The sequence below is a fragment of the Ornithorhynchus anatinus genome, chromosome 4 (genome assembly GCF_004115215.2).
Source record: "Ornithorhynchus anatinus isolate Pmale09 chromosome 4, mOrnAna1.pri.v4, whole genome shotgun sequence".
NCBI lineage: Eukaryota > Metazoa > Chordata > Mammalia > Monotremata > Ornithorhynchidae > Ornithorhynchus > Ornithorhynchus anatinus.
In genome coordinates, this window is record NC_041731.1 from 38951149 (window position 1) to 38974844 (window position 23696).

Consider the following 23696-nt stretch of genomic DNA (forward strand, 5'->3'; position numbering starts at 1 on the left):
GGAGGAAAGGAGAACATGCCACGGTCCTCTAAATAGTTTCACATTTGAAACTTGATTTTCTGAGTTCCCCTCAAACTAAACTGTTGGGGTTTTAATCGTGTTCGTTGAGGAGGTTAATTTAGAGTGTTTTCTGGCTTAGGGAAGGGGGGGGAGGGAAGGGGGCGGGGCGCATTACTTGGGGGGTGAGAAGCGAGGCCACACATTTATCACTTAAAATTGAAAGTAATTTACTTGCTCAAAACGGGGCTGTCCTCCCAGTCCCCTTGAGGACACCCGACCCTCTCCATCCCCAAACCTTTCCCCTCTCATCTCCCCCATTCCCCATCTCCCTGCTAGGATTTCTCAGCCGGGTGGGCATCTCTGAAGTCACCCCTACTATCAATCAATCAACCGATCAATTGTACTTTATTGAGTGCTTACTATGTGCAGAGCACTATACTAAGCGCTTGGAAAGTACAATACAGTCAATAGAGAGAGACACATCCCTGCCCATAACGGGCTCACCTCCCCCTTGCCCCCCAAATCTCCAGCCCAGGAGAGACACAGGGGCCCAGGGGGGTGTTGGGGATAGGGAGAGGAGGAGAGGAGGAGGGGATCCACAGAGCAAGGACAGGCTGGAGGATTTAAGGGAGTTATTTTGGGAAATGCAGGGGGAGCTCCCTTCCCCATCCCCCTGCCCACTTGCTCCTGATCCAATCTGGGGATGCAGGGAGGGAGGGGACGCTTTAGGGGGGGAAAAAAGAAAGAGCGAGAGAGTTTCTCCCCCCCTCCTCAAGCCACCCCTTCTCTCTCCCTCTCTGTCTCTCAAACATTCAAACTTTTCTCCTCCCAGACCCCAACTCCACCCCTTTTGGGAGAGGGAAGGGGCAGAGTCTCCGCTCTGATTTGCTGCGGATGCTCTGGCCTCTGCCTTCTAGAAACGGGAGGGAAGGAAGGAGGGACAGAGAGAGAGAGAGAGGGAGGGGCGGGGGGACCAGAGAAGGGGGGAAGGAGGGAAAAGGAGGAAAAAAAAACCCCACAAAAACGACACATAGAAGGTTTTTCACTCCTCAATCAGCCAGAGAGGGGAGATCACTTGAGATCAGCTCCCCAACAGGAGAGGGTCGAGGGAAGGAGGAGAGAAGGGGGAATCTCAGAAGACCCCGGGGTCCCATCACCGACCAGACCCATTGCAACAAGTTCGCGCCCCCTCCCAAACACCTAGAAAGACCCTCCCCAAACTCAGCATCCCCATGGCTTCATAAAAGTTGCTTTGTTCCAGGATCCTTTGGTGTTTTTTTGTGTTTTGTTTTTGTTTTTTTTTTTGCACCCCCCCCCCAAGGGCTGACGCTAAACTCTCTCCATCCACAAAACTGCACCCCTGCTTGCACTGGACGTGATCATGGACACCCACACAAGGTGGAAAAGGCGAAGTTGGATAAGGGGGTCCCCCCTGCTCGTCGTCACCTTCCTCCTCTATGCCGCCGCTCAGAGCCACGCAGGTAAGGCTCTCTTGGCCGTGATTTTGCAAGATAAAGGAAAAGAAAGAAAGAAAACCAAAAAAAACTTGCCTCCGGGCTACGGGATTTGGGCTGCCCGACCTTCTGGCGAAAGAGTCGGTGTCAGTTTTGCAGGAGCTTGGGAAAGAGTGGGGGGCGGGGTGCAGAGATTCCCTCGCTATTGTCCTTTGCAAAAACATCCGAAAAAAAAAAGTTTAGCCCTCTCTTTTGAATGCTTTTTTGGCGGGGGAGGGGGACAAGCTTAAAGGGAGGAAAGCTAAAACACTCTTTAACAACCGCCACTGCCCTTCTCCTCCCCTTAAAGACCCAGGGCTGGGCGTAGGGAATTGAAAGAGATGTCGACTTTGGTTCTGTGGTGCGTATATATTGCATTATATATAGTATTATGTAGTATTAGTACTATAATGATATATATTATATATAGTGTATTATATATATATATAGATGATGGCATTTGTTAAGCACATGCTATGTGTGAAGCACTGTTTTAAGCGCTGAGGGTATACAAGGTAATCAGGTTGTCCCACTTGGGGCTCACGGTCTTAATCCCCATTTTACAGATGAGGTAACTGAGGCACAGAGAAGTGAAGTGACTTGCCCAGAGTCACACAGCTGTCAAGTGGCAGGGCCAGGATTAGAACCCATGACCTCTGACTCCCAAGCCTCTGCTTTTTCCACTGAGCCACACTGCTTCATAGTGCATATATATATTGCATATGTAAATATATATATAGTTGATTAACCAGAGCTCTTGGCGAAGGAGAGTACCCACTTTATGTCCAGTAAGCTCCCTTCTCTCTCACAGATCAAAGGAATGGAACTACAGCCCGCACAATCAAGCCTCCAAAACTTTTCTTTTATTACTCTGGAAGCTGCACGCCCCCTATAGATCCATCCCATCTGATGAGGCTTAGTCCAGCTCTCCTTTCCTTTTATTTTCTTGAAACTTTTTAAAAGCACTCCTGCTAGATAGAAATTAGAAGATGCAGGGAGTTAAGCCCCCCTCCCCTCCTATTTTTAGGGACAGAAGGAACTGTAAATTTGCTTTCGCTTCCCCATTTAGAGAAGATTACCTTTCCATCAGTAACGCACACTGGTGGTTTCAGCGTGAGATCCAGGGAGAGGAAGGATGGAGTTCTGCAAAAGGAGACTTACTGGCCTATTCGGAGGGTCCGAAAGGCTGCCTGCCTTCCTCTCTCAGGACTGAGTGACGAGAATCAAGATCACACTTGTGGGCAAAGTCATCTAGGAGATCAGTTTAAAATAAATTGTATGGAGCGACAAACCTGGAGTTATGTGGTTAGAAATCTAAGGCAGTTCAGAGGACGGGGTAGATGAGTAGATGGAGATCTGAAAGCTAGCTAAACTCCCTTTCAGAGTTCAATTCCAAGATTCTTCGTCGGTGAGGCTACTTCAGTAACAGATACAGCCTCAATTCCCCAAGTTTAAGCAACCTTGAAATCCTGCCCCCCTCCTTTTTTTTTTGCACACATGTTTGCGTGTTACCAAGACAGATGTCTTGTGGGAATCAGAAAATACCAGAATGACTGTCAATTATCGTCAGTAGACGGTTCTTAAAATCTTGGCCCAAAAGAACAGGGATTTTTGGCAAGGGGGAGTTCTGTCTTTCCAAGAAAAAAAAGCCTCCAGATAATTTGTTACAGGAGATGGATGCTTTAGTGAAATACAGCAGCTTGTTTCACTAACTCAGTACTTATGGCCATACTTTGTGTGGCACTTAGAGGATACTGGGCTGTAGTTAGCCACTCATTTCTGGAGTGGGAGAAAGTTTTCTTAATTCATTCTGTGGGGGTTTGACTCCACCCATTCCCCAGAGTAAAGGGGCAGGGATAACCTTTCTTCTTCTCTCATCCAGGCAGGTGGGTGCAACCACTTTCAGGATTTTGTTGAAATTTGAAATTGCAAATAATGTAACCCCAGTGTAATTAGCCTTTGTTTAACCAAGGGGAAAAAGGGTGTGGTGGCACTTTAAAAATGATATCCGTCTGTGTGTCTTGGAGAATGTTATATGTAGCCCAGGGGTGTTGTCGTAAATCTAGGGAGGAGTCAGAAGAATGGAAGAAACGAATTTGTGGTACTTCTTCATTGGAACATCCTTTTTTCTTTTTTTTTTTTTTAAAAAGGTATTTGTTGAGCATCTACTGTGTGTCAAACACTGTTCTAAGCACTGGGATAAGCACAAGTTAAATAGATTGGGCATAGTCTTTGCCCCAAATGGGGCTCACAGTCTGTGAGGAGAGAGAGAACAGTTATTCTCATTTTACAGTTAAGAAACTGAGGCACAGATAAGTGACTTGCCAAAGGTCACACTGCAAGCAATAGGCAGAGCCCAAATTAGAACCCAGGTCCTTCTGCCTCCCAGGCCTGTGCTCTCTACACTAGGCCACACTGCTTCTTTTCATGGAAAAGTTAGACTCTGATGTGTCTCTTGAAAATCAGGATGGTGAATTTTTCAACTCCATCTCTCCTTGACTTTTTGAAGAGGAAGCTCAAAGATTGGGGTGGTTAATGTGTGTTAGCATTTTTTTCCTATTCTTCTTATGTCAACATTACGCTATCTTTTTTTCCATTTTCTCTTTGATGAGATTTTAAATTCTAAAAAAAAGCATGGAGGATTGAGAAGGCTAAGTATGTGGGGTGACTGATTCATCTTTGTGGAGATCAGTAAAATATGCCTTTGCTTTTTTGTGAATTAAAATAGTAACAATATAATTCCAAAACTTCATTAAAGTCCTGATTACAGAGCATTCCTGTCTGTTTGAAAAGGATCTCTTCTCTCTAGCCCAGCTATTTCCATTTTTAGAAGTAATATTTATTGTAACAAACCATTTATGGCAGGAGTGGGAGGCTTTTCATTTTAGAGGTCTTCAGAAAACTGAGTGGGGTGTTAGTATGAGGTGGTTTTCTTTTTTTTTTTCTTTTTTTTCATGGTATTTGTTAAGCACTTACTATGTGCCGGGCACTGTTCTAAGAGCTGGAGTAGAAACAAATAAATCAGGTTACACACAATCCATGTGGGGCTTACAGTTTTAATCCTCCATTTTACAGATGAGCTAACGGAGGCACAGAGAAGTTAAGTGACTTGCCCAAGGTCACACAGCAAAGTGGCAGAGCTGGGATTAGAACCCAGTTTCTTCTGACTTTGGTCCCTTGCTCTATCCAGTAGGCCATGCCATTTTCTTAAAAATCAATTTGCAAATATTTTTGAAGCTATTCTATGCTACTTCTGTTTGTTACCATCTTCTCTGTCAGGTGACAAAGTACCCCAAAACAATACTTCATTTCTGGCTGATCACAAGAGGTTGTTTAGTGTTTGCCAGTGAATTGGTGGCAAAGTGAAGCATTACCCCAGTACTTGGAAATTGATGTCATTTCTTGATAGCTTTATTGGTCAGTCCTAACCATGTGACCATTTAGGATTAATACCGTACCTCTTCCCTTCCTCTTAAATGCTCAACAACGAATCCTCCACAGTTTGTTGAAGTTAGCAAATTAAATTTATCCAATTTTCCCCAGAAGAGAAACATACTTCAAGTCCGTTAGGGTTAGACCTATCATCTGTCTTCCACTGTAGGACTGTTCTCTTTAACATGAATTTTAGCATTCTGTCTGATCAAGTTTTGAATTTCTCGAGTGGGTGGAGTTTCCAGATTTTTTTTTCCCTCAGTGTCTATTCACAGTCTAGCAGTTGTCACTGTCTGGTTGTTCTTCCCTGTAATAAATCTAAGTCTTTCTTATTTTCAACTCACTGCTTGGTGTATTCTTGTCCCATATAACCCTTGCCCTTTAAAACTATAGGTGATCTATTTTTTTATTTTCTTCTTCTTTTCCTTTTCTTTTTCTCTTCCTTTTCTTGTCTTTATTTCTTTTTTTCTCCATGCTCTTATATTCAGCCTGCTTAAAACAGACTTTTATAGATTTGGGATTGTACACCTTCCTGTCTCTAAAGAGTCAAGGTCATTGTTACTTTAAGGGCAGACAAAACAAACAAATTTAATTTGTCTACTGTAATTCTCATTGTATTTTCCCATTAGGTAATCTTAAACACACACACATACACACACAATTTCTTGCTGTAGGGGAAATGGTTACCATGCTCCTTGGATATTTTCTCTGCTTGTCTGCTTGACTGGAAGCCTCATAGTGTAACTGGGACTCTGGGTTTTTCTTTCTTTTTTTCTCTTTCATAAACACAAGCAGTAATTTGAGAAGTAATGTGAAAGGAAAAACAATGTTTTCTTTCTGGAGAATCTCCCATTGCCTCCAATTATGGCTCCTTTTCAAGTTTTAATTCTTTATCCCTCCCCCCCCCCCCTCCACTTTTCCCACCCTGAAGTTAATAATCCCCGAGTTAAGGATGTCCCTGGATTTCCTTGTTTGGAGTTCAGTCCAACTCTACTGTGTGTCAGTTTTGACATCTGCCAGTTTAAGGGCCAAACCTGTCTTGGGGATACATTTTCCCTCTGGTTCTGTGTTCATATGCTTGTGCTGTAGGGTGAGGATCCAGATGTGGAGATGAAAGGAACACTAGCAGGAGGAGGCTGGGCCAGATAGGAGGGAGACATGACCCTGTGTTCCCTTTGCTAGCTCTTGGGGCCAACTTGGGTTACAGCAGCCCTAAAGATTGAAATGGTTTTCCCAACCACTCACTGGAAAATTAATTTGTCGAAGAAAATTGTCAGTTCCATTTTTCTAACTGTAGAAACTATCGTCTAACCTTGCTTTGATAGCTTGTGCAGTGTAGATTTGATATTTTCCTCTTAGACTGTTCACAGTTTTTTTCCCCTAGGCATAATACTGAACCTGCATTTAGGTCATCTGTAAGAACCCTGGTGTTCCAACTGGGCTGAAGGAATAAAACAAAGTACAGAAGGCTCCAAAAACAGTCATCCTATCCACTGAGAAATTTCCCTTTACTATTTTTCACAAGGTGGAGAAATGAAACATTTCAAGAGGAAACCATTGTGTATATATGAGATGGCTTTTTAAAACAAAATGCTATCAATAAGAAAAGGATCAATAGATTTCAGTCCCAGTTCTCTAAACATGTCTGTAAGCCAACTTTTTAAACTTATGTGAAATATTTATATGTACACCTAAGAGTTATGCTACTGTTTCCTCTTTTGGATAGCTAATAAAAGGTTATAGATAATGAGAAAAAATACCTATCCAAATGCTAATCTTTAAGCTTTTGATTTGGCACAAGGAAATCCTGAGTCCCAGCAACAGGCTGAGGAGATACATAAAACTAATTGGTGGCATTTTGGGAATAGAGGAGCGTATGTCTTCTATTGAAAGACTTCTAAAAATTAGCTGGGGTTGCCAAAGAGACATGTGAGAGAGTGAAATGAGTGTGTGTATGGAGTAGCCTCTACTGTCATTACTCAGAGGTAACCTCGAACCCACTGTATCTACACCATTTTCCCCGTTCTTCCTGATGATGGAGTGGTTCAAGGATTGGATCTCAGCATACAGATGTGGATATTTTTAAGCAGAGAGGTTCTACTGGGAGGTTAAAAGCATCCAAAAAAGAGAAAGAAGGTGCTATCTCTGGAGAAGACCTTGGTAAGACAAAGGGCATGAGTTTGCAAAATGCCCAATTGTGGCACATCTGCTCAGTGCAAAGGGAAGGGTTAAAATAGGCATATGGTTTAGATAAAGCAAGCTTGGGGTGTGGGGAGATTGAGCCCATCTTTGAGCACAGTGTTTTGACACATCTGATTTTTCAACTTCTTGAAGGAGATCTAGCCTGGTTTTCTGCCTCTCCCTTATATCTTCATGATGACCTCATGTTTACCCTCTGCCTCCCAACCCTGGCCACTTATTTTTGTTTGGTTTTAAGAATTTTTTTTTTAAAGTGAGGAATTTTTTGTTTTGTTTAAGGAGAAGGTGAAGAATAAAGACCTGAAACTCCACAAAACATAGCTTATAGATAGGTCTTTGATTCTTTGGTTTTAGCAGCCCAAAGACAGGAGAAAATGCAAGAAATCTTAACTGGACAGGTTGAAGTTTCAACTCACTGAATTAACTTTTCAATTAAGGTTGCTTAATGAAAGACTAATAATGGTACTAGTGGTTATGTACATCCAGAGCGAAGTACGTAAGGAAGCAGAAAATATAAGAATATGGGAAGTGATAAGAGAAGTCCTGCATTTAATTTAGTAATTTATCCTGGGGGGATGAATGGTAAAGACTTGGAACAACACATACATTCCAAGGCCAACTGGTCCAACTCGATTTTGATTGGACCACCTTTCCTGTGTAGGGACCCTGAGGACAACGGGGTAGTTAATTGTTAAACTTCTCACCCAATCTGCCTTTTTTAATGCTGTGAAAAGTTAACAAGTGCTTAGCGCAGTGTTCTGCACACAGTAAGTGCTCAGTAAATATGACTGATAAACAAAGCTGGGGGTAATGGCCTAGTTTTTAGATTTTTATAACTCCATCCTTTGCACCAATTTCTACGTGTCTCTTAATGAAAAAGGGTGACTTGGAATTCACCACCTCATCACTTTTCCCTGTCCTATTAATAAACTGAACTTTCAGGATTCTTTACCAATGTTTCACTATTTCTCAGGAATAGATGAAAATATCTGTACACCTCTCTGGCCCCCTTCCAACCACAGCAACACACACCCTAGAGGAGAGATCAGCTTATTTACTCTTTCCCATAAACACCTACACCACCCCACCCTGTGCCCATATGATTTTTCTCCCCATGATGCTTTGAGATTATATTACCATTTGAGGGTGCAGAATATTCCCCTTATTTTTCCTCCGCATTTAAGGAAAATCTCACTTTAATATTGCAGCACTTATTTGTTTTGTGACAATTCAGAGAAAGAATCTTGCTCTATCTCACCCCGCTAAACAGGGATTCTCTTACTGGCAAATTGCAGTCAATCAGTGTAGATTTTAATACTACCCCAGGAAATTCAAATGAATTGGGCCCTCTCCCATTCCAATTTCATTCACAGGGAGGTTTGTAGTCCTCTCCAGAACTGCAGATAATTTAGTAGCCAAGAGTATATTCTGGTTACTCAAAACCAGAGAAGGGTAGTTCAGATTTCTTTTTTTTCAGAATTCAATCAAGTTCCCCAACTCTCAAAGAGTTTGCCTCACATGTATCTTTCCTTAGATGGACCAGATTTCCCCAATGGATATTACAAAATCTGTTTCTGTTTTTATCGACGTGGCAGTTCTTGAAACGTAGTTTCTGTCCAAGATGCCTTTGGAGCGACTTGGCCTAATGGAATGAGAGAGTTTCCAATCCGATTCAGAGCCTCTGAGTCCTAGCAGGTAGGGGGTCTGGTTGGGTGAGTCACCTTTTAACAGAGAAGTCCTGCTGTGAGTAATAATAATAATAGTTAATAATTATGATTCTGGTATTTAAGTGCTTATTATGTGCCAGGCACTGTTCTGAGAGCTGAGGTTTATACAAATTAATCTGGTTGGACCCAGTCCCTGTTCCACATGTGGCTCACAGTCTTACTCCCCATTTTACATAAGAGGTTTCTGAGGCCCAGAGAAGTTAAGGGTCTTGCCCAAGTTCATACAGCAGACATGTGGCAGAGTCGGAATTTGAACCCAGGTCTCCCAGATCCATGCTCTATCCACTGAGCCAGCAGTTTCTTGTGGTTGGAGCTGGGTGGTGATAGGCAATCAGCAAGGCAAACAGTAATGTAAAAGCCTTGCAGTCAGTTTGGTCTTGGGTATCCTCTAGGCCGAGGTGGAGTTTCTTAGAGAAGCTCCGACCAAAAAGGAAGAGGCTGAGAGATTTTGAATCGGAGGCCTAGGCCGCCTGCTGCTGCTACTTGACAGCGTGGACCAACAGGTTGGGGTCTGGCTAACTGGTCTATTGTTTGGCTGGAGTAGTTACTGTAGATGGAAACATCTCACCCGGAGAATGGCAGCGGGCAGGCCCCTTGGGATCCCAGTAGACCGTTTCAGGAAGGAGGAACCGAAAGCCTAGACATTAAAGGATTCCTGCTTCTCATGTTTAACAATCCCGATAGAGAGTCTCAAGTCTTTCGATTCATGCTTCTCATGCTTAACAGTCCTGATAGAGAGTCTCAAGTCTTTCAGCCCTTTTTCCTATTGGGTCCTGCAGGAGTGGGAAGAAACAGATTTAAATAGGGCTTGTGTTGTGTGCCTTGGCTTCTCTAGTAATAGGAAAGTATCCTGGATGGTAGTGTCTCTAACATTTTAGGGAAGAGAGAGATTATTCCAAACCCTTGATGATAAAGTCATGCATTTGACTCTGATATTTTTTCCTCCTGTTATGCTGTTTTTTTCCCTGGTGCTAACCTCTTTAAATTTGAAGACCAACAGGATTGTATGGCCCAGACACAGCTCTGTCTTCTGAATATCAAAGTCTTTCTTTAGTGGAACCGAGTGTGCTCAGCTATGTGCTGAGTCTGCGAGTGGGCATGGGGACTATTAAAAACTTTTTTATTCTGTAAATAGAACGCTTTGTGCAAAAAGACAAACAAATGTGGGTGAGCAGAGCAAAACCCAGCAGAAAAGAGCCAGAAACAAATTACAGATGGAAAAAACTTGTGCCTCTTCTCCCTTATATCTTCCCTCCTCCCATAGAGACATAACATGGAAAATCTGAGGTTCGCCATTCAGTACAATTAACTGCCTGATCCAGTGGCTTCAATTTTCAACCAGTGGCAGGAAAGAGGGTAGCAAGTTTCAATGGGGCACCTTGGAGCTTAGATCTCAATCTTCCCAGCCTCAAATAGTTTTTACAAATGACATTTTTGCAATGAATGCCGATGATGAGATGTCTTTTGCTACTGTGGGAAGATGAACTCAACACTTAAGGGACATTGGAAAATGCACTTTCAGTTGTATAAAACATAACTTCTTCCTAGTAGGGTGATTTTTTTTAGGGCAATTTTTGAGCACTGTGCTGCTTTCAGCTTCCCTTTCTTTATAACTCAAGATTTCTTTTTTTAAGAAAATATGGAACATTTGGAACAGCAACTCTTGCCTTTCCAATTTGCACTTTTTCTTAGTGTTCAGAGATCAGTAACACAAATCTCCTTGGTTATTTCCAGAAGGAGGGGAAAAACATGTTGCCATCATTTTTTAAAACATAAGAAACTTATCAAGAAAGCTAAGACTGAAGTTCCTGCCACTTCCCACCACATCAACTTGCCAATTTTAGAAAGCTTTCTTTGTATTTCTCTTTGAAATAGTGTCTGAAAATGACTCCTTAGCCCAAAAGGTGCTACTTTGAAAGCAAAAATATTAGCACTGGTAATTGAAAACATAGAGCACTGCCTGAGTAGTACAGGAGTGATGACATTTGGAAATGAACAGCATCCTCATCCATATGCAAAACAAAAGGAAGGAGAGTTCCTGGTTAGTTGAAATGTGATATTCCAGAGGTAATATGTTGCCTAGGAACACCCTGAGCTACTCTGAGTCAGTGAGGGGTAGGGGGAGAGGGAGAGAAATAAAAAGATAAGAGCAGCATGTCATTTTCGAGGTTACTTTTCTGCCATTCTAACCCAATGATTCTTTGACTGGAATCAGAAAACAGAGAGATAAAAGATGATCCTTCTGAGCCTTACATGTTTGCCTCAGGACCAGAGAAAGGAAAGCAGAGGAATAGCTAAAAAGACCAACGATTCAGTCTGGATTCCTTGTTCCCTCTCACGATGCGCTTCTTAAGACATTGACTGAGGTTTTGTCATCTGGAAGAAATGGAAGAAAACCTATCAGGTCACATTTGGAGAAAAAAAATACAGGCACAGAGCAGAGGGAAGCTAATGTTCACCAAGCTTTTTTTTTTTCTTTCCCTCTCTTCCTCCTTTCCTCACCTGGCCTCTAAAATAGTGAAAAGTTCTAACAATCTGTCTCTCCTCATTTTTCCTGCAGAAGCAGTATGGTAGATTGGATAGAGCATGGTCCTGGACATTAAAAGGACCTGGATTCCAATCCCAGATCTGCTTTGTGACCTTGGGGAAGTCACCTAACATCTCTGTGCCTCAGTTACCTCATCTGTAAAATGAGGATTAAGTCTGTTAGCCCCAGGTGGGACATGAACTGTTTCCAACCTGATTATCTTGTATCTACTCCAGTGCTTAGTACAATGCCTTGCACTTAACAAATACCATAAAAAAGTATAATGCTAGCTGGCATGACAGGCTCCTGAGGTCAAGGCTACTATGCCTGAGGATGTTGAATGGCATTCATATAGGGGGCTGGAAGCAAAAAGTTCAGGTCAGCGAGGGGCCCGACGGATCTCTGACTGAAAGATTGCAGTGGATTTTCAGCCAGCAGACCTAATGTAGAGTTTCATTTACCTGCCCTCTGGAGTTGTTGTGGGGGGAGGGGAAATGCACAGAAAGGAAAATCTCTGGGTCACTGGACTGAGCTGCACCATTCAGACTCTTTGAAAAAGGCTGCAGGAGGAATTCAGAGGTTTTTATCTCCCTCTCTGTTGCTTTAACCCTTGGGAAGCCAAGGGGGAGGTGTCCCCAAAGCAGCCAAAGGAAGTTATAGCATTCCCTCCACCACTGAATGGCAAGTATAGTTGCCAGTTGCTCTGAGCTGGAGCTCCGAGGTCTGACACAACTCTTCTCACAGGACCAGGGAGCCTCCATGTTGTCCCCTTAAGGAGATTCTGGGTTACAATGATGAGAGTCTTATTCCTTGACAACCAACTAGCACTTCTGCCACGCTTCACCCCTTAGAAAAGTGTTGTCATTTGTTCAATGGGTAGTATTTATATTTGAATCTCTACTGCACCTTGGGTTCCATCTAGAAGGTAAGTTGCACATAATTAACACTCATGAACAAAAGTCCTATATGGCCTATGTTTGCAAAGCCCCGAATCTCCTCCCTCCCCTGCCGCTAATGAACTTGCGGCATCTAATCCTTTTCTCTTTCCTCTGTTGACTGTAAAGCAGGTTAAGGAAAGAGGGGTGGAAGATGTGCACAAGTATTGCTTTTAGTCCCTTTGAAATACTAACATTAAAGATTGGAAAGGTGAGATTAGTTTTAATTATGGGATTTGCACGTATCCAGACAAGTGGCAGGTCTGAAGTTACAAAAATCCCCGCTTCTGCCCTGTGCGTAATGACCTGGTTTTAGAACTGGTTGGAAGGGAGACAGAGAAGGTGGCAATTCATCTATGTAAGCATAATCTTTTCTCTGCCCTCTGCCATTGTATCCTGCACTTTATTGTTGGCTGTGGTTTTCCTCACTGGCTCTTTACTGGTGTATATAGTAGCATAGTTGAGCACCTATTGTGTGTGAAACACAGTAACTGGGAGAATACCATGGAGTTAGTAGCCAGGATCCTTGCCCTTGAGGATCTTATTGTCTAGTGGCAAAAACAGACACTGAAATAATTTACAGATAGGAAGACACAAAGAGGTTGTTTGGATGAGTACTATCTACAGGGGACTGTAAGTACATACATAAGTGCTTAGGTTGCTGTGGCTAGTTGGGGAGATAAAAATGAGGTCTTAAAAATAGTTCTAAATCATCTCCCTGTCTTTTCCAAGAGTCTTTGGAACAGTGAGGTACAACTTCGTGGATTGGACCCGGCCTGAGAGATCAATTAATTGTATTTTCAATCGATAGTATTTATGTCTGTCTCCCTTCCTCTAGACTGTAAGCTTTTTGTGGGCAGGAAATGTATCTGTTTATTGTTGTAATAGCTTCTCCCAAATGCTTAGTACAGTGCTCTGCACACAGTAAGCCCTCAGTAAATACGATTGAATAAATTGAATGAATTGCATGCTTACTGTGTACAGTGCTGTCAGAGTGAGCCTCAGAGATTGGTCAGACCAGAACCAAACTCTCATGCTAGGTTCAAGCCAATTTGGGCAGCTTCCACAGCCTTCCACAACCTCTTCCTCCATTTCACACATGTGGGATGATCCTCTATGCTCCCATCAGACCCGGTGGGCACCATGCATGGACAGTATCACTCCAAACCGGGGTTCTCTTCCAGTTCTATCTAATAATTGTGATATTTGTTAAACACTTACTATGTGTCAGATCAATCTGGTTGGACACAGACCCTGTCCCACATAGAGCTCAGTCTTGATCCCCATTTTACAGATGAGAGACCTGAGACACGGAGAACTGAAGTGACCTTCCCAAGGGCACACATAGCAGACTTGGGCCCCATTTCCCTGGAGTTGGTAGCCTTGCCCTCAGTCTATGGTTAGAATTTATGCACTATCTGAGGAAGGACCAGCATCTTGCAGGGGTGGAATGGGGTTGGAGCCTCAGCAGGCCCAGAGAAAATCCTGGGCAATGCCACAGCTGAGCCATGCAGTAAAGAGAAGGAGTGTGGCCTAGTGGAAAGAGCATGGGTTTAAGAATCAGAGAACCAGGGTTCTTGTCTGCTGTGTGACCTTGGGCAGGTCACTTAACTTTTCTGTGCCTCAGTTACCTCAAATGTAAAATGAGGATTAAGACTGTGAGCCCCATGTGGGACATGGGGTTCATCCAGCCTGATTATCTTATATCTACTCCTGAGTTTAGTACAGTGTCTACTACATAATAATAATACTGTTATTATTGTTAAGTACTTTCTATGTGCCAAGCAATGTTCTAAGCCCTGGGGTAGATATAAGGTAATAGGAAGTGCTTAACGAATACCATTAAAAAAAAGTGGCTGCCATCTCCTGAGTTACCACCCCCTTTCTTCCATATCCCTAGTTCTTGCTCCCAAATTAATTTCCTGCCCAAAGGTTCAGCTTACATGCCCAGGGCAATGGTTAACCATGTTGGCAGAACACTGAAAACAGAAATGTCACTGGTTGTGAAGCATATGATTTAAGGGATTAGTGATTGGTGTATGGAATTGGAGCCAAGTTTAGAAAGAGAGAATCGGTCAGAATTCCTTTCATTGATCATGCCAGAAAGAATTAAATTCCCGGTGAGGGTGATGTCACACCTAACGGGATCTCAGGCCATATGTTTTTCATCAATTTTCCCCCTTTTATGGGGCCACTGATCCCTTAAGGCTGTTTTATATGGCCAGCATATTCCCTGTGGCTCTTTCAGCACTTGCAGCTTTTTTTTTTAATTGCCAGTACTGCCTTGCAGGGAATTGGAGTCCAGGTAGTAGATGATCAACAAGAAGCCCTTAACACATGAGGACAATCTCAAGGAGTGTCATAGAATCAATAGTTTTACGTAGCTGTTGAGTCCTGTGGGAGCTTCATGTGGGCAGGGATTATGTCTCCCAACTCTGTAGTATTGTACAGTTTTCTGCACACAGTAAGGCACTCATTAAATACCACTAATTGATTGATCTGGAGTGGACATGGTATTAAGCCATTTCCTAAAGGTGATGCCAGAGTTGAGGGAAGAGTAATGGTATCCTTTCAAATTGTGGTATTTATTAAGCACTTACTATATGCCAGACACTGTACTAAGCACTGGGGCAGGTACAAGCAAATCAAGTTGAACACAGTCTCTGTTCCATAGGGAGCTCGCAGTCTGAATCCCCAGTTTAAAGTTGAGGTGACTGAGGCCTAGTGAAGTGATTTGCCCAAGGTCACACAGCAGAGAAGGGGAAGAGCCTTTGTTGAACCCAGGTCCTTCTGACTCCCAGGCCTCTACTCTATCCACTAGGTCAGGCTGCTTCTCTAATCTTTGTCTGCCAAGAGTTGGATCCTTTCCTGAGCAGATGACTCAGTTGGCCTAAGTACACTGGAGGGGGTGGGGGGCAGTGATCCTTGCCTCCTGGGGGTTTACTCTCAGTTGGAGACCCTTACAGTCTCATTTATAAAGCTTTTTTAATAGTATTTAAGACTTACTATCTACCAGGCACTGTACTAAGTGCTGGAGAAAGAACAAGCTAATCGGTCTGGGCACAATTCACATCCCACATGGGACTGTCAATCTTAATCCCCATTTTTCAGATAAGTGAATTGAGGCTCAGAGAAGTGAAGTGACTTGCCCAAGGTAACACACATGACAAGTGGTGGAATCCAGATTAGAACTCTTGTCCTCTCACTCCCAGGAATACTCCTTCATCTAGGCCACACTGCTTCCCAATTCAAACCCAGTTCAGATGATTGAAGTAAAAACCGAAATGGGCTCATGCGCCCACCTACGAAGAGGAGACCATAGGTTCAGAAAGTGGTGGGGTAGCTTACCAGAGCTTTGAGCCTGAAATTCAGATTTCCCTTGAGATGCAAGTACGAAATGAGTTTGTGGCCATTCTTGTGAATATAGGTTCTATTTCCAAGACTACCCCACAAATGACCATGATGATTTAAAAATACTGAATGGTTAGTCTGATGGAAAAGTTCTAGGTTAGACCTCAGCTGGATCCAGGAGAGAGTTTTATGATGTCTGGTCAGATATAGAAGAGGAGTTTGCAGAGAAGGGGCAAACAAAGCTTGTGTGGTGATTGCTCCCACTTCTTCCATTGGAAAAACTAGATTTTGTTTTAATGATGCTGTAGCTTAATAGTCATCATTGGTATTTATTGAGTACTTACTGTGTGCAGAGCACTGTACTAAGCACTTAGGAGAGTGCCATACAACAGAGTTGGTAGACACATTCCCTGCCTACAGTGAGTTTGCTAAATGATTTGACTCAGGGGCTTAAACCCCCATCTCAGACTTTCAGGGCGGGCCTAGTCTACAAGGCTGCTCTGAACAGACTGTATATGTTTTGTCTTCTTTGCTGTCGAGTCGTCTCTGACTCATAGCAACACCATGGACACATCTCTCCCAGAATTTCCCAACTTCATCTGCGATTGTTCTGGTAGTGTATCCATAGACTTTCCTTCGTGAAAATATGCAAGTGGTTTACCACTGCTTCCTTCCACGCAGTAAACCTGCGTCTCTGCCCTCGCCCCCTCCCATGCCGCTGCTGCCCAGCACAGAAGAATCTTGATTTATAGCAGATTTCCTTCCACTTGCTAGCCACTGGTCGAGCTAGGAATGGAATGGATATGCCTCCGCTTGACTTTCCCTCCCGTAGGTGAGATTGGTAGAGTACTGGAAACTCTCCAGGTGTGACCCATATTTTAAGGACTCATATTTTAGCAGCTCCCATTATTTATGCCAGCCCCCACCTCCTCATTAACAAAATCAGTCAGTCACTGGTATTTATTGAGTGCTTACCATGTGCAGAGCACTGTATTAAGCACTTGGGATAGTTCAACAGAATTGGTAGACACCTTTGCTGCCCACAAGGAGCTTACAGTCTACAAGGGGTAAATAGTAAATGAAATCAGCATTCACTGCTATTCACCAGTGAATTTTTACCCTAGTAAAGTGAGAAGTAGCTACTTGAAATATCAGGTATTTTTAAAGGAATACCAGAAGTAGTGACCTGGGTTAGTCAGGTTTGTTCTTCTCTGCAGTTTGTTCTTCATTCTTACCCACAGCAAGTGGGGTGATTTCCATTACTGGGATTTCAGCAAGTTCTAGTCAGATTTCCATTAACACATTTTCTTGATGTGCATTTGCAGAGATCAAGATGGATATGTTAGTATATCTTGTGCTTTAGTGGACATGGGCATGGGATTCTATACTGCTTGGCTTCTGGCAGTTAACTTTGGCAATAGTTGGGGCCTAACTTTTCTGACTTTAGGGGATGGGAGAAGGGAAATCCTAGGATTCCAGGTTGAAGATTGAAACAGGGCTTGATTTCTAGATCTTTAGTTCTGATTTTCTAGGAGGTTAAGGGTCAGACTGGGGTTAAACTCTGAGTTCTTACTATAGTCTCCCTCTACCTTCAGGGTCTGGAATTATACTACTAATAATAATAATGTTGGTGTTTGTTAAGTGCTTACTATGTGCCGAGCACTGTTCTAAGTGCTGGGGTAGATACAGGATAATCAGGTTATCCCACGTGAGGCTCAAAGTGAATCCCCATTTTACAGATGAGGTAACTGAGGCACAGAGAAGTTAAGTGACTTGCCCACAGTCACACAGCTGAAAAGTGGCAGAGCGGAGATTCGAACTCATGACCTCTGACTCCCAAGCCCGTGCTCTTTCCACTGAGCCACGCTCCAAAGAAAGTCTTGTCATTTTCTCAGATTAAGAGGAGAATTTATCTACATTTTTGTTGTTTATGGTATTTAAGCACTTACTCTGTGACAAACACTGTTCTTTCAATATTCATTCATTCAATAGTATTTATTGAGTGCTTACTATGTGCAGAGCACTGTACTAAGCGCTTGGAATGGACAACTTGGCAACAGATAGAAATAATCCCTGCCCATTGACGGGTTTACCGTCTAATCGGGGGAGACAGATGGACAAAAACAAGACAACTTAATAGCAATATATAGAATCAAGGGGATGTATACCTCATTAACAAAATAAATAGGGTAATAAAAATATATACAAATGAGCACAGTGCTGAGGGGAGGGGAAGGGAGAGGGGCAGAGGGAAATGGGGGAAAAGGGGCTTAGCTGAGGGGAGGTGAAGGGGGAGCAGAGAGAGAGCAGAGGGAGCAGGGGGAAAAGGGGAAGCTCAGTCTGGGAAGGCCTCTTGGAGGAGGTGAAGCACTGGGATAGATACAAGTTAATCAAGCCAAATGCAGTCTTTGGCCCATTGGGGGTCACAGTCTAAGTAGGAGGGAGAACAGGTATTGAATCTCCATTTTGCATTGAGGAAACTGAGGTACAGAGAAGTGAAGTGTCTTGCCCAAGGTTACACAGCAAGGAAGTGGTGGATCTGGTTTTAGAACCCAGGTCCTCTGGCTCCCAGGCCCATGCTTTATCCACCAGGCTTCCCAGAGAGGTGGGTAATTCAACATTCTTGGAATATAGAGGTGTTTGTAGCCTCGGAGAGACACCTCGATATTCACCCCCTTCCCTCTTGCCTCCGAGGGACCCGCTCCCAGCGTGCTCCTTGTGTGCTGGGCTGGCGATAAAAGCTGCTATCAAGCACTCTTGAACTCTTCCATCCCTGCTGAAATTTTGAGCTTTATTTTGCGTAATTATGTGTATTGTGTTTTAAAATTTCGTTACTCCTGATGTGTTGGTTTTCACTTAAAACTCCTACACTGTGAGCCTGCCCAAGGGGCGGCAACCATGTCTAATTCCCACCAAAGTATTTTCTCCCAGCATTTAACACGGACCTCTACACACAGTAAGCACTTAATAAATACCTAGTACTAATATTACTGTTACTGTTGCTACTATCACAACTCCAAACTTGATTATAAAGAATGATTTATGTCAGCTCTTTTTCCAGGAATCTAATCTGGCTGCTGGATGTATTTGCCCTGCCTGGCTTCCCCTGTTCTCCCACCATGCCTCCAGGGCAGCAGGCTTTGCTCACATCAAACCAGATATTACCTCTTGTACGACCTCGTACAGGTCCAGACAAATGGTTCGTTTATCTTGGGCCAGGAAGGAGTGGGGGGAAATGCGCAGTTGTCTTCAGGGGCTGTTGAACTACCTAGATGGGGTGAAAAAAGTATCCAGACAATCCGTAAAAACAACTGCACATGCCAATAATACCCCTGGGGTACTCTGAGAACAGCATTGAATGTAAATGGTGGAGATCCATTTAAGATAAATCCCTTCTAATGTGAAGCTTGAAGGACCAATTTTAATTGTAAAGTTCCTGGTTTCCCATGGTCAATTGAATCCATGTCAAGACAGTACACTAGCGAGGAATCAGTCAATCAGTGGTATTTATTGAGCTCTGGCTGTGTGCCGAGCACTGTACAAAATGCTTGGGAAAGTATAGTACACTAAAGTTAGTAGACACAATCCCTGTGCACAAGGGATTTAAAGTCTAGAGGGGGAGAAAGATGATAAAATCAATTACAGATAGGGGAAATGGCAAAGTATAAGATTATTGTCGAGTTCTGTGGGGCAGAGGGTGGGGTGAATATCAAGTGCTTAAAAGGTACAGATCCAAATGCAGAGGGCCTGTAGGAGAAATGAGGGCTTAGTAAGGGAAGGCCTCTTGAAAGAGAGGTGATTTTAGGAGGGCTTTGAAGGTGGAGAGTATTATGGGTCTATGGGTTATGAAGGAGGAGGGAATCCCAGGCCAGAGGGAGGATGTGGGCAAGGACTCGGCGGCGGGATAGTTGAGAATGAAGTACAGAGAGTAGGTAGGTGTTAGAGGAATGAAGTGTGCAGGTTGGGTTGTAGCGCCATATTAGTGAGGTACAGTAGGAGGGTGAGAGTTGACTGGGTGCCTTAAAGCCGATGGTGAGGATTATCTTTGGTCTGTGTGTTTCTGAATCTGCTGGACTTGGGCAGTAGGTTTCTGCCTCTTCTTTATGGAAGCCATCAAGGAAAGGCCAGCGTGGTACTGGCTTGGAGTGACAAATTGGGAGTTGGACAGCCAATGCAACCAGTCAGTCATTCATTCAATCGTATTTATTTACTGAGCGCTTACTGTGTGCAGAGCACTGTATTAAGGGCTTGGAAAATACAATTTGGCAATAAAGATAGAGAGATCCCTGTGGACACTGGGCTTATCTTCACCAACTTCTCTGAAGGCCACTCAAAAGTGGAGATACCTTTCAATTCTTGCAAGAAGGATTTCTGTGACATCATGCTTTGCAACTCCAGGCCAGACTTGCCTAGGGCTAATATTTTTTTAATGGAATTTCTTAAGCGCTTACTAGGTATGAAGCACTGCTCTAAGTGCTGGGGTAGATATTAACGAGATTTGACACAGTCCCTGTCTAACATGGTGCTCACAGTTTAAGTTCAGGGGGTGAACAAGTATTGAATCCTCATTTTACAGATGAGGAAACTGGGGCCTGGAGAATTGAAGTGACTTGCCTAAGGTCACACATCAGATTGGGGACCAGTGTGGCCCAGTGAAAAGAACGTGGGCTTGGGAGTCAGAGGTCATGAGTTCAAATCCTGGCTCTGCCACTTGTCAGCTGTGTGACTGTGGGCAAGTCATTTAACTTCTCTGGGCCTCAGTTACCACATCTGTAAAATGGGGATTAACTGTGAGCCTTATGTGGGACAACCTGATTACCCTGTCTACCCCAGCGCTTAGAACAGTGCTCTGGACATAGTAAGCGCTTAACAAATACCAACATTATTATTATCATTACTTCACTTCTCTATGCCTCAGTTACTTCATCTGTAAAATGTGAGCGCTGTGTGATACACGGACTCTCTGACCTGATTTATCTTGTATCTTTCCCAGTGCTTAGAACAGTGCTCGGCACATAGAAGGTGTTTAACAAACACCACAATTATTATTATTATTACTGGGTCATTGGCAGAGCTGGGATTAATAATAGTAATTTTGGTACTTGTTAAGCGCATACTATGTGCAGAGCACTGTTCTAAGTGCTGGGGTAGATACAGGGTCATCAGATTATCCCACGTGAGGCTCACAGTCTTAATCCCCATTTTACAGATGAGGGGACTGAGGCACAGAGAAGTGACTTGTCCACAGTCACACAGCTGACAAGTGGCAGAGCCGGGATTAGAACCCAGGTCCTCTGACTCCCAAGCCTGGCCTCTTTCTGCTATTTCCCTCACTTTAAAGATCCCATTCAGAGTGGCCCAACATGACCACTTGTCTGCTTTGGGAAATTGGGCCAGTCCGTTCCCTTCTCTGTGCCTCAGTTACCTCACCTGTAAAAAGGAGATCGAGATTGTGAGCCCCATATGGATCATGGGCTGTGTCCAACCCAATTTGGTTGTATTCACCCCAGTGCTTAATACAGTGCCTGTCACAAAGGAGGCACTTAACAAATACCACTACTGTTATGGTGGAGCCCCACACTCCTGGGAACATGGTCCAAGCATAACCAGCAGGGAGAATGATGCTACAGAGAGCTGGATGGAAAGGACAGAGGGCAGTGACCACCCTATTTAGTGCCCGGGGGGTGGTGTATCTTGAAAGTTCTTCTTTGGTGTGCCTGAAAGGGTACTAATAATAATTAGAGTAATAATTATTTGTTAAGCACTTGCTATGTGGCAGGCAATGTTCTAAGCACTGGGGTAGATGCATGAAAATCAGGTTGGACACAGTCCGCGTCCTATAGAGGGCTCACAGTCTTAATCCCCATTTTACAGATGAAGGAACTGAGGCCCAGAGAAGTTGTGACTTTGCCTAAGGTCACACAGCAGGCAAGTGGCCGAGCCAGGATTAGAATGCCGGTCTTTCTGAATCCAAGGACTGTGCCTGGATGATGTCGGCCATTCTTTATGGAAACAGGAGTAATGCCTCTGTTCACGTGGACTGGGGTAACTGAGGCCCACAGTTGACTTCAGTTGCACAGGGCGGTCTTGGTCCTTCCCGTGACCTCTCTTCTCTCTTGGTTTTCTGTGATTTCATCGCAGGGTTGACGGGTGCATTCAGGGAACCATATCTGAAAATGAAAAATTGGCCCAAACACTGAGCAAGGATACCCAGAGGGCAGCTTCTAAGTCCCCGAATAATAATTCTCCATTGTTGCGGCATTCCTCTCATTAGGCTGGAATTTTTTGGGATGTGCCCTCCGGTAACTTCTTCTAGCTTCAGAAATGGGCGTGAGGAGAAGAGAGGTGGATAGAGTAAACTGGGACGGTGCTGTATGTTTGTGACTTGATCTCATGCGTTACCCGTAGACCCGGCCCTGCCCACTGGATGAGGGCATGTCAGCAGTTGTGCTTTGAACAGCCTCTCCCCTGCCTTTTCTCCAGCTGAGATGTTCTCCCTCCCTGCCTCCAGGGCAATTCAAATTGCAAGCAGCTGCTCTGCTGAGATGTGCATGATTTCCCAAGCCTCAGAAATGAATTTGCCAGAGCCCTGCTATCTCCCCGAGAGTAATATTTTAGCATTTGGAAAGTGCACTAACTTTGGCTTTCACTGCGGCTGATTCTCCTGCTTCATCTGTCTGTCTGAGAAGATTTCTATGTATCCTCTGGCCATGTCTCCCACTCAGTTCTGAGCTCATTAAGGCCTTCCACCCTATCCCACAGTCAAAGTTAAATGAAAACAGAGTTCGGCAGAACGTGTCCGCTAATTCTCTTGTACTGCACTCTCCCAGACTCTTAATACAGAGCTCTGCACATAGTAAGCACTCAATAAATACTATTGATTGACTCAGTTGGTCACTATTCAAGTGGGTAGAAGGGACTGGACTAAAGGATACTTTGGCACCCTAGGAGCTCTAGATATGATAATGGTATTGAGTGCTTACTATGTGCAGAGCACTGTATTAAGAGTTTGGGAGAGTGCAGTACAACGGAATTAATAGACATATTCCCGGCCCATAACAAGCTTACGGTCTAGAGGATGATAATAATGATTAAAGTGAGCAGCAAAGTGGGTTTTCTTTCTGATCAAGGTAACGGAGCATAGAGGAGAACGCTTCTTAATTTCGGTACTTATTATTAAAAGAGTTCTTCTTAGTGCAGGAAGTGATGGGGCATTATTTCTAATCTAGGGACTATACTGGGCTACTTTGCTCAGACGAGGGAGGTGTTTCAAGAGGAAGGACTGTGCTCTTTTGGCTTGCCGTGGTTCTGGGGGAATCATTTGGCTTACTACCCTTCAAAGCCACAATGTGGTATGAGATGACAAGCTTGTCTCCTAACAAAACTCTGGGCAGCAGGGATTGAGACCAGAGGTTTTAAGACTCCCTCAAACTGTATGCTTTACAAGAGGGGCTGAGCAGTCAGTTTTTCCATTTTAAAGAGGAGAGCGTGATAGAGAGGATTAAGGAAGTCAGGTAGGTCATGTCTGTTTAATATCTCAATTGACGCATGATGAAAGAGGCATGTGAGAAACTGCCATGGAGCCAAAAACCATAAAAGATAAGAGATGGAGATTGCGAGAAGGATTTCTTTCCTTTTAAGTATCCCACCCCATCAGGCGTTGGGTCTTCCTCTACAATGTGGAAACGTTGTTGAGCAACGGATCGGCTCCTCTTCCTCTCAGAAGAGGTTACGTTTGACCTCCCAGCACTTGATTGAGGTTTGCAGGCTGTCACATTTTAAACTGAGAAGGAGCTTGACCTTGTGGAAAGAGCACGACCTTGGGCGTCACAGGACCTGGGTTCCAGCCCCGGCTCTGCCATTTGCTTGTTGTGTGACCTTGGGCAAGTCACTTCACTTCCCCGGGCTTCAGTTTCCTCACCTGTAAAATGGGGAGTCAATGCCGATTCTCCCTCCTACTTTGACTGTGGGACAGGAACTGTGTCAGACCTGATTAACTTGCATTTACCCCAGTGGTTAGAATCGTGCTTGA

At 43.8% G+C, this 23696-nt stretch overlaps 1 protein-coding gene across 2 annotated transcripts in view; it reads left to right on the top strand.

The window, feature by feature from the left end:
• Nucleotides 1–1028: 1028 nt before the first annotated feature.
• Nucleotides 1029–23696, top strand: part of COL5A1 (collagen type V alpha 1 chain) — a 241500-nt gene continuing 218832 nt past the window's right edge. For both annotated transcript variants that reach the window (XM_007662135.4, XM_016226670.3), the window contains exon 1: nucleotides 1029–1481. In XM_007662135.4, the coding sequence (XP_007660325.1) occupies nucleotides 1382–1481 (100 nt within the window). In that variant the 5' untranslated portion in view covers nucleotides 1029–1381. The remainder of the gene's footprint in view (nucleotides 1482–23696) is intronic.